The following is a 25,916-nucleotide window of genomic DNA, read 5'->3' on the forward strand; positions in this document are numbered from 1 at the left end:
GAGCCATTTCTGAGGGAGTGGTTAGATAGAGATGGAGATAGAGATGGACAGTTGGTTTCAGAGAAAGCTGCAGGTAGTGTTAGAGAGTTGGTTCTGATCCCCATGTGTAATGTTATCTCAGAGCGAAATATCTACAGCTAGAGAAAGGAGTCTCTGAGCTTAGGTTGGAAGACAGTGTTTAGTGTCTTGGGAAAGTATTCAGACAGGAGTTAACTAGAGGGCTGAGTTTGAGCCAGGAGAAGTGTCAAAGAGGAGGATACAGACTACTTGGGTCACTCAGGAAGAGAGAGATCTTCTAGATAGAAAAGATTCCCAATCCAGTTAAGTGTGGTGATCCCCTGCGTCTGCTATACTGCTAGAATTATTTCAGGAGTATGATTGATAAGAGGTTGGAAGACTGACAGAAAGTACCATCTTGTTTAAGAACCAAAGTATTAAGCTGTGACACCCATGCAACTACTAAGTTAAGAAACTGAAGTGAAATAACTCAAAATAATGCTAACCTCCATTAGATGGAGTATTATTAGTAACAGGTTAAATGTTTACTGAAAAAACATTATCTGCTGATACATCCTTTGTTTTAGTCACTTTGTTCTGTTAAATATTTCACATTTGTTCAACTTCTGCCTGTGTCTCCAAGTTTCTAATTTCCACATCTCACTAAATCCAAAAAGATAAATCCAAAAATATACACAATATGAAAAGGGTTTTTTGTTTATTTGAATTTTTTTTTTAAAAAAATCATTTGTTCTTTACTTGATGTTGTGCTTTTGCAGAAAGGTAAAAGAGACAGAAGAACATCTTTCATATTTTCTTCTTATTTTTTGACTGTAGAATAATAACAATGTGGAAATGTGATCATCCCTGCCCTTTAGGAGCTCATTTTTTTCTCCATTCATTTCATAGAATTGGTATTAACCGTTAAACTCCTAGGTTATCAGAAGGAAGGCTTCCACCACCTGCCTCATCAGGTGCCTGTCTTGCTCTCTTCATTCAGGGGCACAATTGCACATGACACAGTCTCAGCCATTCCCTGTGGTGAGTCTCTCACCACCTCTGAAACTCCATTATTTAGACTGTTCTCACCAGACTAGATGCACAGATTTTTTTAAAAAAAAAATTAAATCTAGATTATCACCCTCCACACATTTTCACCATTAACGGGGGGAGGCAGATATTCAGCAATGATAGAGGGCTTCTTACATTTTCAAGGTGAATAAGAATTTGCCCGTCTGTCTGACTTTCTTTCACAAAAACAAAGAGGGCTCACTGTGGAGCTTGGCTTCTTTCCTGGGACAGAATGCACCTCGGAATCACACTACATCATGACGTAGCATCATTCACAGTGTGGGGGAAATATGGGAGTCAGTTATGCATTTCCTCAAGAACACCCCTGGGAGTTACTTATCATTATTTTTACTCGTTTGTTTATTGATTAAAAATGACAATGCTTAATATAAAAAGACACCTCTAAGCAGTCTACATAAGAGGCAATCAGGAAAAAATAAATATTATTTCATATGAGAAAGCAACAGCCAAATAAAACTGCTGGAAAGCTAAATAAAAACAACATAAAATGGAAAAAGAAAACAAAATAAGAGCCCCCCTCCCCTCCAAAGCCCACTTCTCAAATAAGACTGGGAAAGTACAAGTTTGTGCAGATTCCTCCTGATGATTTGAAAAATCCCGAGTCAAAGATATTTCCCCATCTATCCTTTGAAAGATGTCAGGAGATGGAGTCAGCAGAGCTACACAGCAGGACACATCTAGGTACTCCATATGATTAGGAACCCTGCACTAGCAAAATCTGAAGTCACGTGGAGCACCTAAGCACACACACCATTCCTCGTGCAGGTGCCCATTTTCAGACCTTCAGCACTGTGGCTGGAGGAGATGCAGATGGACCAGAAGCACACAGTGATGTCAGTGTCATGACCAGCAACATGATCCCATTCCATCCTCCATATGAAGAGTGAACCCAGAGGAATGGTTTGCAGTGGGTTGGAGTGATTATCGAATAAATAAGCTTTCATTTGCTTTTGCCTGTGTGTCAGATGGATGTGCCATGTCTGCTGATGTTTTAGAGAGAGACTTCCAAGTTTACATAGGTCTGAACTCATGGAGATATGCATTTCATCATCATACCTCTTACAACAGCTGTGGCAGCAGACATTTCCATATTTTCCAAGAAAGAACCAGAGACCACCAAGATGGGAGTGGGTGGGCAGGTGAGATTATTCAATCATATTTGACTCTTCATGTTAGGGATCAAGCACAGCCTAGAATTTTCATTTAGATTTTGCTGTCTTGTGCAGCTGTACTGCCCAAGTACTCGTCTGCATTCCTGGTAATCTTTGTTTCAGAGTACTTTACTTGGAGAGCAAGGATGTCAGCCTATTTTGTGGAAATGATTCTTTGGAGACAGCAATACTTTATCTAATTCTTTCACATCTTTAGAGGGTTCAGTGCAGGCAGTGCTGCAGTTACCTGGGAAACAAAGGAGAGACTGGTAGAAACCCGGCAGAAGTTCTAGGGGAAGGGCTGTAGTTCAGTGGTAGAACACCTGCTTTGTAGGCAGAAGGTCCCTGATTCGATCTACTCTGGCATCTCCAGGCAGGGTGAGGAGAAACCCCTGCTTTGAAAACTGGCTGTCAGTCAGTGTAGGCTGTAGACAATACTGAGCTGTATGGACCAATGGTTTGATTCAATATAAGGCAGTTACCTATGTACCTATGTTTCCTTGTGGCTTACAGTCGCTTGGGTCAGAGTCAAATGAAACCAAATAGGTGCTCACACATATTAGTGACAGGAAAGATTCTTAAGAGTCAAAGAATATACAACTGAAAGCTTAGGATGGTTCCACTACATATGCATCAAGTATGACAGCTGCAATAAAAGTGTGGATTATATATCTCCCTTAATGTAAGTGCATTTCTAAACATTGTGTATAGGTATCTGGGAACTCTGGTCCTATAAAGGTTCATACATGCATCTATAGACACTAACAGTTATGTGCAAAAAGGCTCACATAAAAGCTCAACGATACATGTGAAAGAATTGTCTTGAATAAGTGATGGGTGGAAGAAAGAGGAGGTAGGGAATAGAAAAGTTGAACCAGCTAGAAAGATGGCAGGTGCTAAGTGAATTCCCCCTCCCACAAAACTCCAAATCCAATTTTCAATCAAGCCACTATGAATCATTTCAACACAGAATAATATGGAGATAAATGAGAAGACGATTTCATTTTTTCTATTTGTATTAAAAACATTAATCTCTCTCACCTGTTCCATTAGCTTCCTGCTCTCCAAAGCATCAGGAATATCTTGGGAAGCAGACGGAGTGGTCTGGTTCACATTGAGGTTTGGCTCCCCCACAGAAAATACAGGAATGAGGGGCCTGAGGAACCTGAACTCGCTGCTCAAGGACCCACCGGTTAAGCACACATCGTAGTGGTAACTCCTGGAAAGCGACCCGCTCTGAGAATCGCCACAGTTCTCTGGGATGTCGGGTCTGGCAGGTGGGAAGTGAGGAGGGGCAGCGATAAAACTTTCCCTGGGATCCCTCCTGCAGATCTTGATGGCAGCAAAGGAAACAATGCAAACGAGGAACACAAAGGAGACTGCAGCCAGGCAGATCACCAAGTACAAGGTCAAGGTCCCATCTTTTTCCTGTTCCTCTTTACTGACCTCCACAGCCTTCATATAAGGATCCGAAAAGCCACCCACAGGAAGGACATGGAGCATGGCAGTGCTGCTCTGGGGAGGGAGCCCGTTGTCCCTGACCACTATCAGGAGTCTCTGCTTGCTGGTGTCTCGCTCGCTCAGGGCTCTCCTGGTTCTCACTTCCCCATTCTGGGCTCCTATGCTGAAAAGACCAGGGTCTGTGGCCTTCAGCAGCTCATAGGAAAGCCACGAGTTCTGGCCAGAATCTCCATCCACAGCCACCACCTTGGTGACCAGGTAGCCGGCCTCCACCGACTTGGGGACCAGCTCATTGCAGGGGGATGTGCTGTTCTGAAGAGGGTAGAGGAAGAAGGGAGCATTGTCATTTTCGTCTATGATTACGACTCGGACAGTAACTTCTGAGCTGAGGGGAGGAGATCCTCCATCTGTAGCCCTCACCGTCACTTTGAAATCTTTGATCTGCTCATAATCCAGGGATCGGAGGGCATACAGATTTCCGCTTTCAGAGTTGACTGAGATGTAAGAGGCCACAAGGCCATCAGTGACCTTCCCAGGCAAAAGGGAGTAGGTGACCTTGGCATTCTTCTCGGTGTCCAGATCAGCAGCACGGACTGAGCCAATGAGCAGTCCTGGAATATTGTTTTCCCGTACCTGCATTTCACATGAAGACTTTTCAAATACTGGAGGGTTGTCATTGACATCTGAGATCTGAATGTTAATCACTCTTGTTGAAGTGAGCCTGGGGGAGCCCTGGTCAACGGCTGTGATGGTGATATTATACTCTGAGACCTTCTCTCTGTCCAAGGGACTTTGGACCACAAGCTGGTAATAGTTATTCATAGTGGGTTTTAACATAAAAGGAAGGTTTACTTCCACAGAGCACATGGTTCTGCCATTATCACCAGAGTCTTGATCTGTTACAGTAAAGAGAGCCACAAGTGTCTCCAGGGGAGAATCCTCTGCCAGTGGACTAGTGATGGATATGATGGACACTTCAGGGACATTATCATTCACGTCTTCAACATCTACCAGGACCTTGCAGTGACCCAAAAGTCCCCCTCCATCTGTTGCTCTGATGTTCATGCTGTAGCTGGTTTCTTTTTCATAATCAAGCTGACCAGAAAGAGTGATTTCCCCAGTGTTTTCATTTAGGTGGAACAAATCATATATTTTTTTCAGGTACCCGGTTAAATGAGTAGGTGATCTGTGCATTCAAACCGAAATCCAAATCTGTAGCTTCCACTTTGGAGACCAGGGTGTCCTGAGGACTGTTTTCCTTTAACCTTACTTTATATTCAGAAGGAGTAAACTGTGGGGAATTATCATTATTGTCAAGAACATCAATATTTATTTGAACTGTGCCTGTTCTCCGTGGCTCCCCTCCATCCACAGCTGTGAGAGTCAGTCTAAAGTGTGAGTCCTTCTCCCTGTCCAGTGGCTTCTCCAGGACAAGATCCACATACTTGTTTCCATCCTCTTCACTTTTAACATCGAGCCAGAAATGTTCATTGGGACTGAGAGTGTAGTTTTGGATGTTATTTATCCCCAGGTCCTCATCTTGGGCAGATTCCAAAGGGAAATGTGTATTTGGTGAGAAATTTTCAGGAATTTCCAGATCATATGCCTTTTTAGAGAATTTGGGGACATTATCATTCACATCTTCTATCTTGACTTCAATACTGAAGATCTTTAAGGGATTTTGCAACACAATTTCAGACTGTAATAAGCAAGGATCAGTCTGGCCACATAATGTTTCTCGGTCTATTTTATCATTTATCAACAAATTCCCAGTCTTGGTATCAAGATGAAAATAATGCTTAGTGTTCTTAGAAACCAGCTGGGCTCTGCGAGCAGAGAGTTCCCCTGTTCCCAGTTTCAAATCCTCCAGCACATTAGCCACCAAAGACCCCCTTTTCTTTTCTTCAGGCACAGAATAGTGAAGTGAAATACTCAGTGCTCCAGGAAGGCAAAGGAAAAGCAAAAAATACAGACCTTGTTCCTTTCTGTAGCTGTCTCCCATGGCTCAAGAATCTCTGGCCAAAAGGTGAAGTTTCTGACACTCTTCCAATGATAATCTCTGCTGCTGTAGGAATGAATTTGATGCTGCCGTGTTGATGGCTTTGCTGTGCTTTATGTTATCTTTTTATGCATATGAAAGTCACCCGTCCTTTGTTCCAGCCACCTTTTTGCTCATGGCTTCCTGTGAGTTCCTTCACAAAATTCTGAATTCCAATTCATGTCTTTGCCTGTACTACCACCGTGTGGCTGAGCAAAGAAAAGCCACTAAGATTCAGTAAATAACACTGAATGCAGTGCACATTATACAGAACAGGAAAGGTTCAGATTCAGTTTCTCTGTTCATAAAATACTTTTTGATTACTAGGAAGATGCCTCTTTGCCATTTGAATGAGTGAAGACATCATAAAACACAGCATTACTTTCTATAGTTCTTGAACACTGTTGTGCATGGGAGTCAATCTAATACGGGGAAATTCAGGTGCACAGCACATATGGTCCTCTTGTGGAACAATCTCCCTCCCTCCCACCTCAATCAAACATTTTGCAATAACAAAAGTGAGAGGAAAACGGCTTGGAAAATGTAGGATTACTATTGCTTGATGCAAGTGCCATATGGCTTTCACACCGAGAACGTAGCAGGCTATTAATATCTACGTAAGTATTAGGATAATGATACTATATCAATTTATATACACAGCTGTGTTCCTTTTTCCTCATTTTTTCCCTCCCCCCCTTTATATGTTTATTTCTTTTTTTCAAAAAAGTAGTAAGAATGGATATTCAATAAACAGGTCATATGGAAGCAACCTGCATCTCAGCTTTTGTGTGATACTTCCTCCTCCATATAGAGGGTTTAAAGATGCTATGAAGATATTAGATAGCACATCAAACCACAAAATATTAATACAACAATTTACAACCCTCTCTGCAAGGAAAGAAACAACAATAACAGAATACAAGGAAACAGGTAAAACTGAATGAAAAGGAAATCGGAAGAGTTTCAAACTCCGAGTTGGCTAAGATTTATAAATCAGAATCAAATACATGTTGGAAGTGTAAATGGAGGGAATATTTTTTCACATGTGGTGGACATGTAAAAAGGTAAAAGTATATATGACTTATAAGAAATGGGGGGGGGGGATGTTCAAAACTACTTTCCGCTTTTTGTTGACTGAAATTCCTAGGAGTCAGAAAAGGTTATTTATGTATGCAACAATGGTGGTCCGTGCTTTCTTAGCCCCAAAATGGAAAGTGAGCAAGGTCCCAACTAAAGAGGATTGGCAACTCAAGTTGACAGAAAATGCAGAACGTTCAGATTTAGCACATAGAATAAGAGATCAAGAAGAGTGGAAAACATTTACTGAATATAAGAAAAATGAATGCTAATGCTGGCAGCACTAAGATTAATACAATAGAGTAAATAATTTTTGATGGAGATAAAAGTGGAAAACTTATTTGAATGCTTATAGTAAAACAGGGGTGTATGATATGAAAAATGAATCATGGAAGGAGAAGGGAAGTCATGGGATATTTTAAATGTTTATTTGGAGATGTAAAAATAAAATTTAATAAAAATTATTATCAAACTAGAGGGAGAAATATTTGAAATTAAATCATTCAAATGGTACGCTCACCTGAACCCCATGTTGACTTTCACCTGCAGGACTGGCTACACCTTCAGAATCATTGGAACTCCTTGGATTCACCTGAGTGTTAGGAGGCTCCACAGAGAAAACAGGAAACAGGGGCCTGAGAAACCGGAACTCGCTGTTCAGAGACCCACCAGCTAAGCACACCTCATAGTTGTAAGCCTGGGATAGAGATCCAGCACCAGGATCCGCACAGTTCTCCTGGGAATCTGGTCCCACCGGGAAATTGGCTCCAGAGTTGTAGGTTCCTATGAACTTTTCACGTTTCTGCAACTTGATTACAACAAACGCCACCACAGAAATGAGAAAGATGCTTGAGATGGCAGCCAAGCAGATGATCAGATACATCGTCAGGCTGGGGTCTTCCTCCTCCGCTGTTTCCTCCTTTGGGAGAGCCACACTTTTCAGATAAGGGTCAGAGAAGCCGTCCACTAGAAGGATTCTGAGCGTGGCAGAGGTGGACTGGGGAGGATGGCCGTTGTCTCGGACCACCACAATCAGATTCTGCTTGAAGCTGTCTCGGTTGCTGACCGGCCTCAGGGTGGTCACTTCTCCATTCTGGGCCCCCACCGTGAACAGACCTGGCTCTGTGGCCTTCAGCAGCTGGTAGGAAAGCCAAGAGTTCTGCGCAGAATCCCTGTCCACAGCCACCACCTTGGTGACCAGGTAGCCAGTCTCTGCCCCTCGGGGAACCAGGTCATTCGAGGGGGAAGTGCCATTCTGGAGAGGGTAGAGGATGAAGGGGGCATTGTCATTTTCATCCACCACCTGAATGCAGATGGGAACTTCGGAGCTCAGTGGAAGGGAACCTGAATCCACAGCCCTCACCGTCACCTGGAAATCTTTTACTTCCTCATAATCCAGAGACCGGATGGCATACAGGTTCCCCGTTTCAGAGTTGATGGAGATGTAAGAGGATGTGGGGCCATCACTGACCTTCCCAGGCAAAAGCGAGTAGGTCACTTTGGCATTCTGCGCTGTGTCCAGATCAACAGCATGGACCGAATTGATCAGAAGACCAGGAATATTGTTTTCTCTTAACTGCATTTGATAGAATGGCTTTTCAAACACTGGAGGGTTGTCATTGACATCTGACACTTCAACATGAAGTATTATTGTGGAAGTGAGTCTGGAAGAGCCTCTGTCTGTGGCTGTGATTGTGATGTTATACTCAGAGACTTGTTCTCTGTCCAGTGGTTGTTGGGTCACCAGCTGGTAGTAGTTGTTCTCGGTGGGTTTGAGCACAAATGGCAGATTGACTTCAGTGGTGCAGGCAGTTCTGCCACTGTCTCCAGAGTCCACGTCTGTGACACTGAAAAGGGCCACCACTGTGTCTGGGGGAGAGTCCTCAGGTAAGGGACTGGTGATGGAAGTGATGGTAATCTCTGGAGCATTGTCGTTCTCATCCTCAATCTCTACAATGACTTTACAGTAAGCAGAAAGTCCCCCTCCATCTGTAGCTCTGATTTTCATTACATAATTTGAGCTTTCTTCATAATCAATTGTCCCTGTAACAGTAAGTTCTCCATTGTGTTTATTTAACTTGAACAATCTCAACACATTTTCTGACACTTGGCTGAAATAGTAAGTGATGTGAGCATTGGAACCAAAATCCCTGTCAGTGGCTTCCACTTTTGTGACTAGTGTATCCAATGGGCTATTTTCCTTTAGTTTCACTTTGTACTCACTGAGGCAAGTTATCATTGTTATCCAGAACATCAATGATTATTTGTGCTGTTCCAGTTCTTTTTGGGATTCCTCCATCAACTGCTGACAGTATAAGGGAAATCTGTGGATTCACCTCACGGTCTAGCGGTTTCTCTAACACCAATTCTGCATAGTTGGTACCATCACTGTGACTTTGCACATCCAACCTAAAATGTTCATTGGGACTAAGAGTGTAGTTCTGAACAGCATTTTTTCCTTTGTCTGGATCTTCTGCTCTTTCCAAAGGAAATCTGATATCCACGGGAGTCTCCTCAGGTATTTCAAGAAGGAATTGATTTTTAGAGAATTTGGGGGAATTATCATTCACGTCTTCTATTTCAACTTCAATTCTGTGTAGCTGCAATGGCTTTTCCAGCACAATTTCAGACAGTAGAATACATGGTTCATTCTGACCACACAGGGACTCCCGATCTATTTTGTCCTTTACTGTCACATCCCCAGAATGAGGATCCAGCTGGAAATACTGCTTGGAGCTCTTAGAAACCAGCCGGGCTCTCCGAGCAGACAGCTCCTTTGCATCCATTCTCAAATCCTTCAGCACATTCGCTACCAGAGACCCACTTTTCTTTTCCTCTGGCACTGAATAGCGGAAAGACTCACACATTGCTACGCATGCACAGAGATATAAGGAAATAAACATAACTTGCCTGAGGTTGAGATGTATTTCCATTCCCCCAGCCTCACCTCCAGTCAGATCTGAAACGCAGGGTGATTCTTTCTAACACAACTGTCACAGTTGATTGTCCAGTGTATGTTTGCAAGACAAATCCTTTAGCCTGTATTTTAATCTAGAAATGATTATGGTGCCTTTTCCACCCACAATTGCTAAGTATTTGCTTGTAATGAAGATTGTGTGCTGTCTTTCTCCTTGAGATTCCTTTGTCTCACAGACACAGGCCTCCTGGAGAACAGTTTCTGGTCCTTGACTATTTCTTTTGTGTTGTGTAATAGCACCACCTTGTGCTCGAAGTATGATACATCTCCCATAAATGTTTCTGTAGGTTTGCAATGTTTAATATATTTCTTGCCTCTTATCATTGACTTATCAAAATCCATTGAGGTACTCATTAATGATTGTCACTTTTCCTGCTGTTGAGTCTTGTGGCACCTTAAACACTAACAAGTTTTATTATGGCATGAGTCCTTGTGGACTGAAGTCTTCTTCAGATGCATGAAGTATAATCCTCAGCTGCAAGTATCTGTACAGTTGTTCAGAGAGGAGGTCCATTTTCATAATGTGATTCATACAGGTTGGGCCTCCAGTAAATATTTTTCCTTTCCCTGGCTGTCTTTTTCCTCCCTCCTCTGGCTCAGTCCTCCCCACCCACTTCTGTGTCTCCCTATTCTTTTCTTTAGTTTGCTGTGGAGCATGTCCTGCCACACCTCAGCTACCATATCCACTTTCTTAGTTCACTTTTCACCTCCTCCTGCCTGGCAACTGTTGTCATTCCTGCATTGACAGGGAGCCTGCGTGGTGTAGTGGTTAAGAGCAGTGGACTTGTAATCTGGTGAACTGGGTTCACTTCCCCGCTCCTCCACATGCAGCTGCTGGGTGACCTTGGGCCAGTCACACTTCTCTGAATTCTCTCAGCCTCACTCACCTCACAGAGTGTTTGTTGTGGGGGAGGAAGGGAAAAGGAGATTGTTAGCTGCTTTGAGACACCTTAAGGGGAGTGAAAGGTGGGATATCAAGTCCAAACTCTTCTTCTTCCTTCTCATCCTCTTCTTCTTCTTCTTCTTCATCATCATCATCATCATCATCATCATCTTCATCTTCCCTTCCTTCTCTCCCACCTCTTGGTAGCTTCTTCTGGCTGCATCTCCTCTCCTGCGTGCTCATTGGCTTCCCACCCCCTGTTTCCTAATATCATTGCCCCCCCCCCACTCTGGCTCCTCAGGGTTCCACTTCCCAGACAGACATCTGTGCTGTGGCTTTTTGAAATATCCTGTGCAAGCTCTGGTATGGCAACAACTGAGGGCATGCAGTGTAGTCATGGACAGTTTTACTGGGGAAGAGTGGGGAAATTCCCCCTCCCCCATTTCTCTCTCTTTTTAAAAACCTTCTGCTTACTGCACAGATCTCCTGGGTGCACAGACTCCCTCTTCTTTGTGGAAAGTGCTGCCTTGGCTACATTCTGATTGGCACTCTCATCTGAACTTCAGAAACAGGGGGAAATGTACAATTCTTTATGTTTGATGCTCCATAAGTAATTTAAAGATAACCAGAAAAATGTTGTGTTTGCTGAAGGTGGCAGAATGTGGGTAGAGTCGCTTCATGTTTTCCTACTACAAGGGTGGCCAAACTGCAGCTTGGAAGTGACAAGTGGTTCTTTGGGTAGTTCAGTTGCAACTTTGAAGCCAATCAAGGAGTTCATGCATTCTGCAGCTCCCAGCTTCCTCTCGGAGATCCCGACACACTTTGCCAAACTGATACCCTCCAGATCTGTTGGACAACAACTCCTATCATCACTAGCCAGCCTGCTTGATTCTCAGGAGACAACTGTGGCCAAGAGCATTCTCCTCCCTATCTATTTTAGACACGAGCTGTTCCTGGGAAGCAATGTTTTAGCCACCATCAAAAATGACATCTACAGCTACTGACTTGGCATACTAGCTACATATTAAGTGCAGTTGCCACAAATACTTTCTGTTCTTCTGGGTTCTCTAGCATCTGCAGATGGCTCAGGGCAGAGGCAGGTGTGATGGACAACAGAGACAGACCAGTCTGGTGGTGCAGTACCTCAGAATTCCACCAGAGGGCTGGAGCCTCTCTCTGATTGGCTACCATGACAGCAAGCCAGAGGGGGTGGCGAATAAAAGGAGCCATTTCTGAGGGAGGGGTTAGATGGAGATGGAGATGGAGAGGGAGATGGAGATGGAGAGGGAGAGGGAGAGGGAGAGGGAGATCGAGATCGAGATCGAGAGTTGGTTTCAGAGAAAGCTGCAGGTAGTGTTAGAGAGTTGGTTCTGATCCGCGTGTGTAACATCCACTCAAAGGGAAATATCTACAGCTAGAGAAAGGAATCTCTAAGCTTAGGTTGGAAGACAGTGTTTAGTGTCTTGGGAAAGTATTCAGACAGGAGTTAACAAGAATGCTGAGTTTGAACCAGGAGCAATATCCAGGAGGAGGATGCAGACTACTTGGGTCACTCAGGAAGAGAGAGATCTTCTAGATAGAGAAGAAGCCCAAGCCAGTTAAGAGGGGTGTGGTGATCCCCTGCGTCTGTTATATTGCTAGAATTATTTCAGGAGTGTGATTGATAAAAGGTTGGAAGACTGACAGAAAGTACTACCTTGTTTATGAACCAAAGTATTAAGCTGTGACAGCCATGCAACTACTAAGTTAAGAAACTGAAGTGAAATAACTCAAAATAATGCTAACCTCCATTAGATTGAGTATTATTAGTAACAGGTTAAATGTTTACTGAAAGAAGATTATCTGCTGATACATCCTTTGTTTTATTCACTTTGTTCTGTTAAATAAATATTTCACATTTGTTCAACTTCTGCCTGTGTCTCCAAGTATCTAATTTCCACCTTTCACTAAATCAAAAAAGATAACCTGTGGTGGTTGGAAATATATATATTATAGAGTGGGTATGTAGTTGGGATCCGCCACAATTGGTATACAGTGGTGGGATCTGTTACATAATTAGTATACAGCAGTGGAATCTGCTACATTTGGTGGCAGTGCTGGGATCTGCTATAGCAGGCTTTCCTTTGAGCTGTAGTTAGAAAAGCAAAGGACATTGCAGGTGTCCTTTCCAACCAAATGTTTAAAGTTTCTGCTTCTGATCTTCTTTAAAATCTGTTGTGAAAGCGGACTACAGGGTCCTCCAGAGACTTTTAAATTGTTCTAAAGTATATTTATACTCCTTATCAGAGTGCTGACTGAGCTATAGAATTATTTTACATGCCAAGTCAAAATCCCCTGCTTCCTAATTTAAAATGACACTGTCGCTCTTTAATTGACAATGACAGGATCCCTAAATTCTTTTGTAACCTTCTCACAATCACTAATAACACCCATCAAGCATCAGCCACCCACATTTCAGAAGCAAGTCCTAGCAACTCCATCCCTGAACATCAAAATAAGTTTTAGATCTTTGTAGAGACGCATATCCTGAGCAAACAAAGTAATCTTAAAAAATAAATAAATCTTCGTTTGTTGTTGTTGTTTTTCACTGATCACTGGTGTAATAATTGCAGAAAAGCAAAATATACACAATATAAAAAGGGTTTTTTATTTGAAGGAAAAAATAACAAAAATATTCATTTGTTCTTTACTTGATGTTGTGCTTTTGCAGAAAGGTAAAAGAGATACAAGAACATCTTTCATATTTTCTTCTTCTTTTTTGACTGTAGAATAATAACAATGTGGAAATGTAATCATCCCTGCCCTTTAGGAGCTCATTTTTCTCTCCATTCATTTCATAGAATTGGTATTAACCATTAAACTCCTGGGTTATCAGAAGGAAGGCTTTCGTCACCTGCCTCATCAGGTGCCTGTCTTGCTCTCTTCATTCAGGGGGCACAATTGCACGTGACACAGTCTCAGCCATTCCCTGTGGTGAGTCTCTCACTGTTAAGTTGTGGGTGAACATATCAGACAACACAGTGATTCTTGAAACAGCTCTTGTTTATTCACAGTCCAGAACAGAACTGAACTGAAGGGTTCAGCCAGCCTGCTTATATAGAGCTCCACTAGAACGCAACAGTAACCATTTTCTGTAACTATCCAATCACTGAACGTCACTTTCAATCCCTTATTTGCATATGTGGACCTGAACTATCTACAGTATCCCCCTGCTGGCCCAGGGTGAGAACTTCAGTACATAACACTCACCACCTCTGAAACTCCATTATTTACTCTGTTCTCACCAGACAATATGCACAGAAGTTTGTTTGTTTTTAAAATTAAATCTAGACTATCACTCTCCACACATTTTCACCATTAATCAGGGGGGCAGATATTCAGCAATAAAGGAGGGCTTCTTACATTTTCAAGGTGAATAAGACTTTGTCTGTCTGTCTGCCTTTCTTTCACAAATACAAAGAGGGCTCCCTGCTGCTTCATATTGGAGCTTGGCTTCTTTCCTGGGACAGAATGCACCTCGGAATCACACTACATCATGATGTAGCATCATTCACAGTGTGGGGGAAATATGGGGGTCAGCTATGCATTCCCTCAAAAACACCCCTGGGAATTACCTATCATTATTTTTACTCGTTTGTTTATTGATTAAAAATGGCACTGCTTAATATAAAAAGACACCTCTAAGCAGTCTACATAAGAGGCAATCAGGAAAAAATAAATATGATTTCATATGAGAAAGCAACAGCTAAATAAAAATGCTGGAAAGCTAAATAAAAACAACATAAAACGTGGCTCCTTACCTACAGCTGCAATTATTATTTTAAAAATAACAATAAATGGAAAAATAAAGCAAAATAAGAGGCCCCCCCAAAAGCCCACTTCTCAAATAAGACTGGGAAAGTACAAGTTTGTGCAGATTCCTACTGATGATTTGAAAAAATCCCGAGTCAAAGATATTTCCCCATCTATCCTTTGAAAGATGTCAGGAGATGGAGTCAGAAGAGCTACACAGCAGGACTCATCTAGGTACTCCATATGATTAGGAACCCTGCACTAGCAAAATCTGAAGTCACGTGGAGCACCTAAGCACACACACCATTCCTCGTGCAGGTGCCCATTTTCAGACCTTCAGCACTGTGGCTGGAGGAGATGCAGATGGACCAGAAGCACACAGTGATGTCAGTGTCATGACCAGCAACATGATCCCATTCCATCCTCCATATGAAGAGTGAACCCAGAGGAATGGTTTGCAGTGGATTGGAGTGATTATTGAATAAATAAGCTTTCATTTGCTTTTGCCTGTGTGTCAGATGAATGTGCCATGTCTGCTGATGTTTTAGAGAGAGACTTCCAAGTTTACATAGGTCTGAACTCATGGAGATATGCATTTCATCATCATACCTCTTACAACAGCTGTGGCAGCAGACATTTCCATATTTTCCAAGAAAGAACCAGAGAACACCGAGATGGGAGTGGGTGGGCAGGTGAGATTATTCAATCATATTTGACTCTTCATATTAGGGATCAAGCACAGCCTAGAATTTTCATTTAGATTTTGCTGTCTTGTGCAGCTGTACTGCCCAAGTACTCGTCTGCATTCCTGGTAATCTTTGTTTCAGAGTACTTTACTTGGAGAGCAAGGATGTCAGCCTATTTTGTGGAAATGATTCTTTGGAGACAGCAATACTTTATCTAATTCTTTCACATCTTTAGAGGGTTCAGTGCAGGCAGTGCTGCAGTTACCTGGGAAACAAAGGAGAGACTGGTAGAAACCCGGCAGAAGTTGTAGGGGAAGGGCTGTAGTTCAGTGGTAGAACACCTGCTTTGTAGGCAGAAGGTCCTTGGTTCGATCTACTCTGGCATCTCCAGGCAGGGTGAGGAGAAACCCCTGCCTTGAAAACTGGCGGCCAGTCAGTGTAGGCTGTAGACAATACTGAGCTCTATGGACCAATGGTTTGATTCAATATAAGGCAGTTACCTATGTACCTATGTTTCCTTGTGGCTTACAGTCGCTTGGGTCAGAGTCCTCTTGCTCAAATGAAACCAAATAGGTCCTCACACATATTAGTGACAGGAAAGATTCATAAGATTCAAAGAATATACAACTGAAAGCTTAGGATGGTTCCACTACATATGCATCAAGTATGACAGCTGCAATAAAAGTGTGGATTATATATCTCCCTTAATGTAAGTGCATTTTTAAACATTGTGTATAGGTATCTGGGAACTCTGGTCCTATAAAGGTTCATACATGCATCTATAGACACTAACAGTTATGTGCAAAAAGGCTCACATAAAAGCTCAACGATACATGTGAAAGAATTGTCTTGAATAAGTGATGGGTGGAAGAAAGAGGAGGTAGGGAATAGAAAAGTTGAACCAGCTAGAAAGATGGCAGGTGCTAAGTGAATTCCCCCTCCCACAAAACTCCAAATCCAATTTTCAATCAAGCCACTATGAATCATTTCAACACAGAATAATATGGAGATAAATGAGAAGACGATTTCATTTTTTCTATTTGTATTAAAAACACTAATCTCTCTCACCTGTTCCATTGGCTTCCTGCTCTCCAAAGAATCAGGAATATCTTGGGAAGCAGAAGGAGTGGTCTGGTTCACATTGAGGTTTGGCTCCCCCACAGAAAAAACAGGAATGAGGGGCCTGAGGAACCTGAACTCGCTGCTCAAGGACCCACCGGTTAAGCACACATTGTAGTGGTAACTCCTGGAAAGCGACCCGCTCTGAGAATCGCCACAGTTCTCTGGGATGTCGGGTCTGGCAGGTGGGAAGTGAGGAGGGGCAGCGATAAAACTTTCCCTGGGATCCCTCCTGCAGATCTTGATGGCAGCAAAAGAAACAATGCAAACGAGGAACACAAAGGAGACTGCAGCCAGGCAGATCACCAAATACAAGGTCAAGGTCCCATCTTCTTCGTGTTCCTCTTTACTGACCTCCACAGCCTTCATATAAGGATCTGAAAAGCCACCCACAGGAAGGACGTGGAGCATTGCAGTGCTGCTCTGGGGAGGGAGCCCGTTGTCCCTGACCACTATCAGGAGTCTCTGCTTGCTGGTGTCTCGCTCGCTCAGGGCTCTCCTGGTTCTCACTTCCCCATTCTGGGCTCCTAGGCTGAAAAGACCAGGGTCTGTGGCCTTCAGCAGCTCATAGGAAAGCCACGAGTTCTGGCCAGAATCTCCATCCACAGCCACCACCTTGGTGACCAGGTAGCCGGCCTCCACCAACTTGGGGACCAGCTCATTGCAGGGGGATGTGCTGTTCTGAAGAGGGTAGAGGAAGAAGGGAGCGTTGTCGTTTTCGTCTATGACAATGACTCGGACAGTAACTTCTGAGCTGAGGGGAGGAGACCCTCCATCTGTAGCCCTCACCGTCACTTTGAAATCTTTGATCTGCTCATAATCCAGGGATCGGAGGACATACAGATTTCCACTTTCAGAGTTGACTGAGATGTAAGAGGCCACAAGGCCATCAGTGACCTTCCCAGGCAAAAGGGAGTAGGTGACCTTGGCATTCTTCTCGGTGTCCAGATCAGCAGCACGGACTGAGCCAATGAGCAGTCCTGGAATATTGTTTTCCCGTATCTGCATTTCACATGAAGACTTTTCAAATACTGGAGGATTGTCATTGACATCTGAGATCTGAACATTAATAATTCTTGTTGAAGTGAGCCTGGGGGAGCCTTGGTCAATGGCTGTGATGGTGATATTATACTCTGAGACTTTCTCTCTGTCGAGGGAGCTTTGGACGACAAGCTGGTAATAGTTATCCATTGTGGGTTTTAAGACAAAGGGAAGATTTGTCTCCACAGAGCAAATGGTTCTGCCATTATCACCAGAGTCTTGATCTGTTACAGTAAAGAGAGCCACAAGTGTCTCTAGGGGAGAATCCTCTGCCAAAGGACTAGTGATGGATATGACGGACACTTCAGGGACATTGTCATTCACATCCTCAATCTCTACCAGAACCTTGCAGTGCCCTGAAAGGCCCCCTACATCTGTTGCTCTAATTTTCATGTCATACCTGGTTTCTTTTTCAAAATCAACTTGACCTGAAACAGTGATTTCCCCAGTGATTTCATTTAGGTGGAACAAATTGTATATTTTTTCAGGCATCCGGTGGAATGAGTAGGTGATCTGTGCATTTGAACCAAAATCCAAATCTGTAGCTTCCACTTTGAAGACCAGAGTACCCTGTGGGCTGTTTTCCTTTAACTTTACTTTATATTCAGAATGAGTAAACTGTGGGGAATTGTCATTGATGTCAAGAACATCAATATTTATTTTAACTGTGCCTGTTCTTTGTGGCTCCCCTCCATCCACAGCTGTGAGAGTCAGACCAAAGTGTGGGTCCTTCTCCCTGTCCAGTGGCTTCTCCAGGACGAGATCCACATGCTTGTTTCCATCCTCTTCACTTTTAACATCGAGGCGGAAATGTTCATTGGGACTGAGAGTGTAGTTTTGGATGCTATTTCTCCCTAGGTCCTCATCTTGGGCAGAGTCCAAGGGGAAATGTGTATTTGGAGAGACATTTTCAGGAATTTCCAGATCAAATTCCTTTGTAGAGAATCTGGGGACATTATCATTCACATCTTCTATCTTGACTACAATACTGTGGAGCTCTAACGGGTTTTCCAGCACAATTTGTGAGAGAAGCAAGCAAGGATCAGTCTGGCCACATAAAACTTCTCGGTCTATTTTTTCACTTATCAACAGATCCCCAGAGCGAGTATCAAGGTGGAAATATTGCTTAGCGCTTTTGGACACCAGCTGGGCTCTGCGAGCAAAGAGCTCCCCTGTTCCCAATTTCAAATCCTGCAGCACATTAGCCACCAAAGACCCAGTTTTCTTTTCTTCAGGCACAGAATAATGGCTTGAAACACACAATGCTCCAGGAAAACAAAGGAAAAGAAAAAGATACAGACCTTGTTTTCTCCTGAAGCAGTCTCCCATGGTTCAAGGTTTGCCTCTTCAATTTCTGGCCAATATATACACTTTCTGACTCTCATCCAGTGACCATCTCTGTTGGGGAAGTAAATTTGGTGCTGCAGTGCTGATGGCTTTGCTGTACTGAATATTATATATTTTCTCACATACCGTCTTCTTAGCTGTCTTCTTGTTTCAAATATTCCTGTGATCTTCCGGAGGGATTTTTCACAAAACAAAATCCTGAGTTCCAATTAATACATATGCCTCTGCTGCCACCATGTGGCTGAATAATAATAAAAAAAGGCAGCTATACAGCAGTTCATATGTGCAGGTTAGATGTAATTCCAAGGGTGATGTTAGGAACCCCATTCTAATGGCATGTGTATACCGGCCAACATTTTTCCAATGAAAGTAGGGTCATCCTAAGGAAAAGTGGGACATTCTGGGATCAAATCAGAAACCGGGACGGTTTCTCTAAATCAGGACTGTTCCTGGAAAATAGGGAAACTTGGAGGGTCTGCATGTGGGATAACATAGAGATGTTTTCTAGCCCCTTTGTTTTTTAATATTTATTTGAATGATCTCTTTCCTGAACTATATGCTCAAGTGTACTACTTGCCTATATTGACTGGTACAGAAGTGTCATTGGTTCTATATACAGATCATGTCACTGTGGAGATGGCACTAATGAATCAGTGGTGCCCTTCTGGCTTGCACTCTTTATGAAGACTTGAGGAATGAGGTTTTCACCCCTCTTTTATTGTCCATTCCAGGTCACCCAGCCACTGCCACAGTGTGTTTTCTCTTGGCAGATCAAGATGAGCAGGTGACAGCAAAGGTTGCAAGGTTTTTAGCTGGGGCAATTGGAATAAGATCCACTATTTGACTACTGATTCAAAACCCTAAAATGTATTTTATATAATTGACTTTTTATTTCTATTCTATGTATAGAGTATTGTTGTTCTGTTGTGATGGCCGATGGCTGATGCAAATAAAGATTCATTCATTCATATACAGATCATGCTGTACTACCCTCCACAACTTTAGGTTAATCTGAAAAGACTGAAGTCTAAATTCTCAAGCTACTGCAAGACAGAACAGTTGGCAGTCAACTATGATAAAACAAAAAGTGATTATTTTTCCAAAGAAAAATATAAATGAGCTGTCAGTGAGCATGTATGTAGTAGTACACGTCAATAATTTTAAATACTGGAATTACTTTTTGGTCCATTGTTTTCCCGGTCGCATCAGATACAAAACACTGTATTGTCTGCACTGAATATTCTTGCTGCACTACTGAGGTTATGCTATATGAAAGGCGGTCATCATACAGCTTCAGTTTTGAAGGTGTTTACCAAGATTATGTATGGAGTTCAAGATTGAATGCTGGGGATTAATGAATTCTTAGACAACACAAACCACTTTTTTGAGAAACCAAGAAATACTTTTCTGTGTTCCAAGATGTGTCTCCAATGTAGTCTTACAACCGAAGCAGGTATTTGTTCATAGAAAACAATAGCAATCAGTTCCTAGCTTTGCCTATATTTATCTTGACTTCAGCAGGTTTGGACTACCTATCCCTGGCTTTATTTGATAAATACGGTACTTCTGTTTTTGGCTAACAAAAACAACAATGGTGTTAAAACCACTGCCTATTTACTACCCGATCTGCTTCCACTTGGGTTAACACAGACTTCAAGATCTTAACTTGCAAAATTCATTAGCCCTGACAAAAGGAGTTTGCATACCACTTTACCTTAGTCTGCAACCTAGTAGTAATTATCAACTTGCTTGGTATTTAAATATTAAATACCCCTAGATACAAAAGGTGATTTCCAATGGCTAGGTTGGGTGCTTTGGCATCAACAGTTATATCCCTGACTTTGTATAAGTCAGTTTACAAGGCTGCTTTGGCACTTGAGAGTTTGCCCTTGCAAAAATGGTTCAGTCGAAACATCTGCTCATGTTCTCCTATACTGCATTTTATAGGGATATGAGATCCCAGTTTATCTCACCAACACTTTCTCTACATTTGGGAAATGCAGAGGAATTCTATATATCAGTTTTAATGGTAGACTCCAACCCTAAGATGAGAGGAAAATATAGCTAAGTTCCTTGTTGTAGCAATAAAAACTAGGCCACAATTATTAAAAGGAAAATGCGTTCTTCTGAGTCAGATCGGTCTATATTTATTAGCTATTTCTGTTCAGGGATTTTGTTATGCCCTTATTTTAAAATGCACTGTTTGTTTGCCTTTCTTACTGCTGTGGTTGTTTTTCATCCTATGGTTGTCTTGCAAATGAACAGTTTATGAAGCCCCTCTACCTTTACTTCTGATTTAGGAATGAGAGCTGCCGTCCTCAAAGCCACAAATACAAAGAAAAGGAGTGTCCAAAAGGCACTTTTCATTTTACACTCTATTTTATATTTATGGTCTGCAGACTGAAACTTGAATAATCCTCCCCACCAATTCTGTATTCTTCGAATGGATACTCATTGAATGATATATGTTAAGTTGTGGGTGAACTTATCAGACAACACAGCGATTCTTCAAACAGCTCTTGTTTATTCACAGGCCAGGACAGAACTGAGCTGAATGGTTCAGTCAGCCTGCTTATATAAAGCTCCAGTACAGCGTAACTGTAACAATTTTCTAAAACTATCCAATCACTGAACGTCATTTTTTATCCCTTATTTGCATAACTATCTACAGTATCCCCCTGCTGGCCCAGGGTGAGAACTTCAGTACATAGCAATATACCTAACAGAAAAGGCTTAGCTTTACTGGTACTCTGTTCATAGCAGATTATTTTGCTACAAGGAAAGTACCCAGGAAATGTTGGGGGAAATAATGATAATATGCCCATAAAGATGAAGGCTTGCTTCTTGTTGAAAACCTCTCACTGCTTACATGTATTTCAGTCTGCTTCTTTTTAGTCCTGTTAAGCATAAGGAAGGGGGAGAAATTCAGTTCACCACCTAACCCACACTTCCAAAAACTATTTGAGACTTGAAACGCAACTGTCCTTCGAAAAACATACTTCTCCAAATTTTGCAGTGCAATTTTCCAAGCAAAAAATGTGTGCAGGAATGTGTATATCAGGGAAAGTGTGAATAGAAATGCATAAACATTGCATTATATTAAGGGAAATTGTAAACAAAAATGTGTATATTAGAATAAATGCACTTTAAAATGCTGACATTTTGTGAGCCATCCGTAAGCATGGTGATCTTTTAATCTTAGAATGCACTATGCAGATAAATTTTCTAAAGAAGAACTGTAACAATATGCAGTTTTTCAAAATAAATAAATCATGGAGGTTCTCCCTCAGTTGCAATATTGTATATTTTCTCCAAAAAGTCTATTATATCCCTCTCAGTTTTTCGGCAATACGTCATCGACTGGCCACTTCTATTGAGAAGAGAAAGGGAATAGGATTCATAGTGATATATAAACTCATGTAGTAAGGTATCACATAATGTGAATGATGTGAAAGATCAATATGATATTTTTATGGAAAATACAACATAGTACTCAAACAGAAGAAAATAAGAAACTATTATTTCTGATGTTTTGAGAGGAATACTTGAGGTTATGTTTCATTTATTCTGGAAGAAACAAAGGATAATATTCATCAAGAAAGTAGCAGATACAGTTTGAAATGAAACAATACAAAAGGGATTCAAATGCTGCACTCACCTGGATAATGTTTTGACTTTCACCTGCAGGACTGGCTACACCTTCAGAATCATTGGAACTCCTTGGATTCACCTGAGTGTTAGGAGGCTCCACAGAGAAAACAGGAAACAGGGGCCTGAGAAACCGGAACTCGCTGTTCAGAGACCCACCAGCTAAGCACACCTCATAGTTGTAAGCCTGGGATAGAGATCCAGCACCAGGATCCGCAGAGTTCTCCTGGGAATCAGGTCCCACCGGGAAATTGGCTGCAGAGTTGTAGGTTCCTATGAACTTTTCACGTTTCTGCAACTTGATTACAACAAACGCCACCACAGAAATGAGAAAGATGCTTGAGATGGCAGCCAAGCAGATGATCAAATACATCGTCAGGCTGGGGTCTTCCTCCTCCGCTGTTTCCTCCTTTGGGAGAGCCACACTTTTCAGATAAGGGTCAGAGAAGCCGTCCACTAGAAGGATTCTGAGCGTGGCAGAGGTGGACTGGGGAGGATGGCCGTTGTCTCGGACCACCACCATCAGATTCTGCTTGAAGCTGTCTCGGTTGCTGACCGGCCTCAGGGTGGTCACTTCTCCATTCTGGGCCCCCACCGTGAACAGACCCGGCTCTGTGGCCTTCAGCAGCTGGTAGGAAAGCCAAGAGTTCTGCGCAGAATCCCTGTCCACAGCCACCACCTTGGTGACCAGGTAGCCAGTCTCTGCCCCTCGGGGAACCAGGTCATTCGAGGGGGAAGTGCCATTCTGGAGAGGGTAGAGGATGAAGGGGGCATTGTCATTTTCATCCACCACCTGAACGCGGATGGGAACTTCGGAGCTCAGTGGAGGGGAACCTGAATCCACAGCCCTCACCGTCACCTGGAAATCTTTTACTTCCTCATAATCCAGAGACCGGATGGCATACAGGTTCCCTGTTTCAGAGTTGATGGAGATGTAAGAGGATGTGGGGCCATCATTGACCTTCCCAGGCAAAAGCGAGTAGGTCACTTTGGCATTCTGCGCTGTGTCCAGATCAACAGCATGGACGTAACCGATCAGAAGACCAGGAATATTGTTTTCTCTTAACTGCATTTGATAGAATGGCTTTTCAAACACTGGAGGGTTGTCATTGACATCTGACACTTCAACATGAAGTATTCTTGTGGAAGTGAGTCTGGGAGAGCCCCTGTCTGTGGCTGTGATAGTGATATTATATTCACTGACTTTTTCTCTGTCCAGTGGCTGTTGGGTCACCAGCTGGTAATAGTTGTTCTCAGTGGGTTTGAGCACAAATGGCAGGTTGACTTCAGTGGTGCAGGCAGTTCTGCCACTGTCTCCAGAGTCCATGTCTGTGACACTGAAAAGGGCCACCACTGTGTCTGGGGGAGAGTCCTCAGGTAAGGGACTGGTGATGGATGTGATGGTAATCTCTGGAGCATTGTCGTTATCATCCTCAATCTCTACAATGACTTTGCAGTAAGCAGAAAGGCCTCCTCCATCTGTGGCTTTGATGTGCATCTCATACTTACTAATTTCCTCATAATCAAGTGTTCCTTTGAGAATAAGTTCTCCAGTTTGTTTATTTAACTTGAACATTCTCAGCATCTTTTCTGGCACTTGGCTGAAAGAGTACGTGATGAGACCATTGGCACCGATATCCTTGTCACTGGCTTCAACTCTTGTGACCAGTGTATCCAATGGGCTGTTTTCCATTAGTGTCACTTTGTACACAGATTGGTCAAACTGAGGAACATTGTCATTGGCATCCAGAACATCAATAATAATTTGCACTGTTCCAGTTCTTTTTGGAATCCCCCCATCAACTGCTGACAGAATAAGGGAAATCTGTGGATTCACCTCACGGTCTAGTGGTTTCTCTAACACCAGTTCTGCATAGTTGGTGCCATCAGTTTGTCTTTGCACATCCAGCCTAAAATGTTCATTAGGACTAAGGGTGTAGCTCTGGATAGCATTTTCTCCTTTGTCTGAATCCTGAGCTGTCTCCAAAGGGAATCGTGTATTTGTTGGAATGTGCTCTGATATTTGAAATAGGATTTGATTTGTGGAAAATGTGGGGGAATTATCATTCACATCCTCTATCTGAATTTCAATTCTATGCAGCTGCAATGGATTTTCCAGCAAGATTTCAGAGAATAGAAGACAAGGATCATTCTGACCACACAGGGATTCCCGATCTATTTTGTCCTTTAATATCAAATCCCCAGAATGTGGATCCAGCTGGAAATACTGCTTGGAGCTCTTAGAAACCAGCCGGGCTCTCCGAGCAGACAGCTCCTTTGCATCCACTCTCAAATCCTTCAGCACATTTGCCACCAAAAATCCACTTTTCTTTTCCTCTGGCACTGAATAAAGGAAAGACTCACACATTGCCACACATGCACATAGATATAGAAAAAAGGACACAACTTGCCTGCTGTAGTGATTTATTTCCATATTCGCAGCCTCTTCTCCTCTCAGATCTGAAACACGTGATGATTCTTTCTAAGACAACTGCCAAAGTTGATTGTCCATTGTAAGTTTGCAAGGTAAACTGTGTTATACTTAAATCTAGAAATGGATTTGGTGCCTATTTCCACACGAAATTTCTATAGCTTTGCTTGTAATGGTGATCTGCTTCCTTTCTCGTTGAGATTCCTTTGTCTGGTGGTTACAGACTTCAGACAGCAGTTGCTGCTCCTTGATTATTTGTTCTGTGTTGTGTAATAGCACCACCTTGTGCTCAAGCTATGATATGATTCCCATAGACTTTGTGACTTTCCAGACAGCATTAATATAATCTTCTATAGCAATGTTTATAATATTTCATAAGGTGTATTCTCATAACCTGTATTTTATATATCAGAGTTGTCAGTAAGGCACTTTAGATGTATATTTTCTGCACCCAGGAGTGTGTTGGGCTAGTTGACCCTTGGGATAGAATCATGGAATCATAGAATTGTTGAGTTGGAAGCAACACCAAGGATCATCTATTCCCACCCCCGCAATGCAGGAATCTCAACTAAAGCATCCATGAGAGGTGGCCATCCAACCTGTGCTTAAAAACCTCCCAGGAAGGTAGAATTCACACCCTCTTGAGGGAGTTTGTCTGTTGAACGGCTCTGTCACAAAGTTCTTCCTGATGTTTCATTGGACTCTCCTTTCTTATAGCTTGATGCCATCGGTTCAGGTCCTACCCTCTGGAATGTTTGCTCCATCTTCCATGTAAGAGCCCTTAAGATATTTGAAGATGGCTATCAGTCATCTGCTCTCAGTCTCCTCTTCTCCAGGCTAAACATACCCAGCTCCTTCAACCGTTCCTCATAAAGCTTGGTTTCCAGAACTTTTATCACACTACTTGGCCTCCTCTGCACACATTCCAGCTGGTCAACATCCTTCTTAAATTGTGACACCCAGAGCTGGACACAGTATTCCAATTGTGGTCTGAGCAAGTCAGAATAGAGTTGTACTATTACTTCCCTTGATCTGGATATTATACTTCTGTTGATGCAGCCTAGAATAGCATTAGCTTTTATTTTTATTTTTTTGTTGCTGCTTCACACATAATGTTAAGCTTGTGGTCCACTAAGACCCCTAGATCCTTTTCACATGTAAGCCATGTATCGCCCA

General features: G+C 42.5%; 2 protein-coding genes and 2 pseudogenes across 3 annotated transcripts in view; all 4 read right to left on the reverse strand.

Moving 5' to 3' along the window:
- The window catches only part of LOC128418024 (protocadherin beta-16-like), a 118,034-nt gene that overhangs the window by 68,020 nt on the left and 24,098 nt on the right, over nucleotides 1-25,916 (reverse strand). The window contains exon 1 of one of the 2 annotated variants that reach the window (XM_053397402.1): nucleotides 22,320-25,019. The exons of the other annotated variant lie outside the window; for it this stretch is intronic. Within the exon in view, the coding sequence (XP_053253377.1) occupies nucleotides 22,320-24,743 (2,424 nt within the window). The 5' untranslated portion in view covers nucleotides 24,744-25,019. Of the gene's footprint in view, nucleotides 1-22,319; nucleotides 25,020-25,916 lie in introns of those variants that run through there. 2 annotated transcript variants of the gene reach the window in all.
- Nucleotides 2,971-5,894, reverse strand: LOC128418023 (protocadherin beta-16-like; annotated as a pseudogene).
- LOC128418034 (protocadherin beta-16-like) lies at nucleotides 7,316-10,037 on the reverse strand (annotated as a pseudogene).
- LOC128418022 (protocadherin beta-16-like) lies at nucleotides 15,403-19,944 on the reverse strand. The gene has a single exon (XM_053397398.1). The coding sequence runs from the start codon at nucleotides 18,641-18,643 to the stop codon at nucleotides 15,950-15,952; it is 2,694 nt and encodes an 897-aa protein (XP_053253373.1). The 5' UTR covers nucleotides 18,644-19,944; the 3' UTR covers nucleotides 15,403-15,949.

Source organism: Podarcis raffonei, chromosome 7 (genome assembly GCF_027172205.1).
Source record: "Podarcis raffonei isolate rPodRaf1 chromosome 7, rPodRaf1.pri, whole genome shotgun sequence".
Classification (NCBI taxonomy): Eukaryota; Metazoa; Chordata; class Lepidosauria; order Squamata; family Lacertidae; genus Podarcis; species Podarcis raffonei.

Coding starts and splice junctions, on each gene's coding strand:
- LOC128418022 (XM_053397398.1), bottom strand. CDS start 18,643: ATGGGAGACTGCTTCAGGAGAAAACAAGGTCTGTATCTTTTTCTTTTC.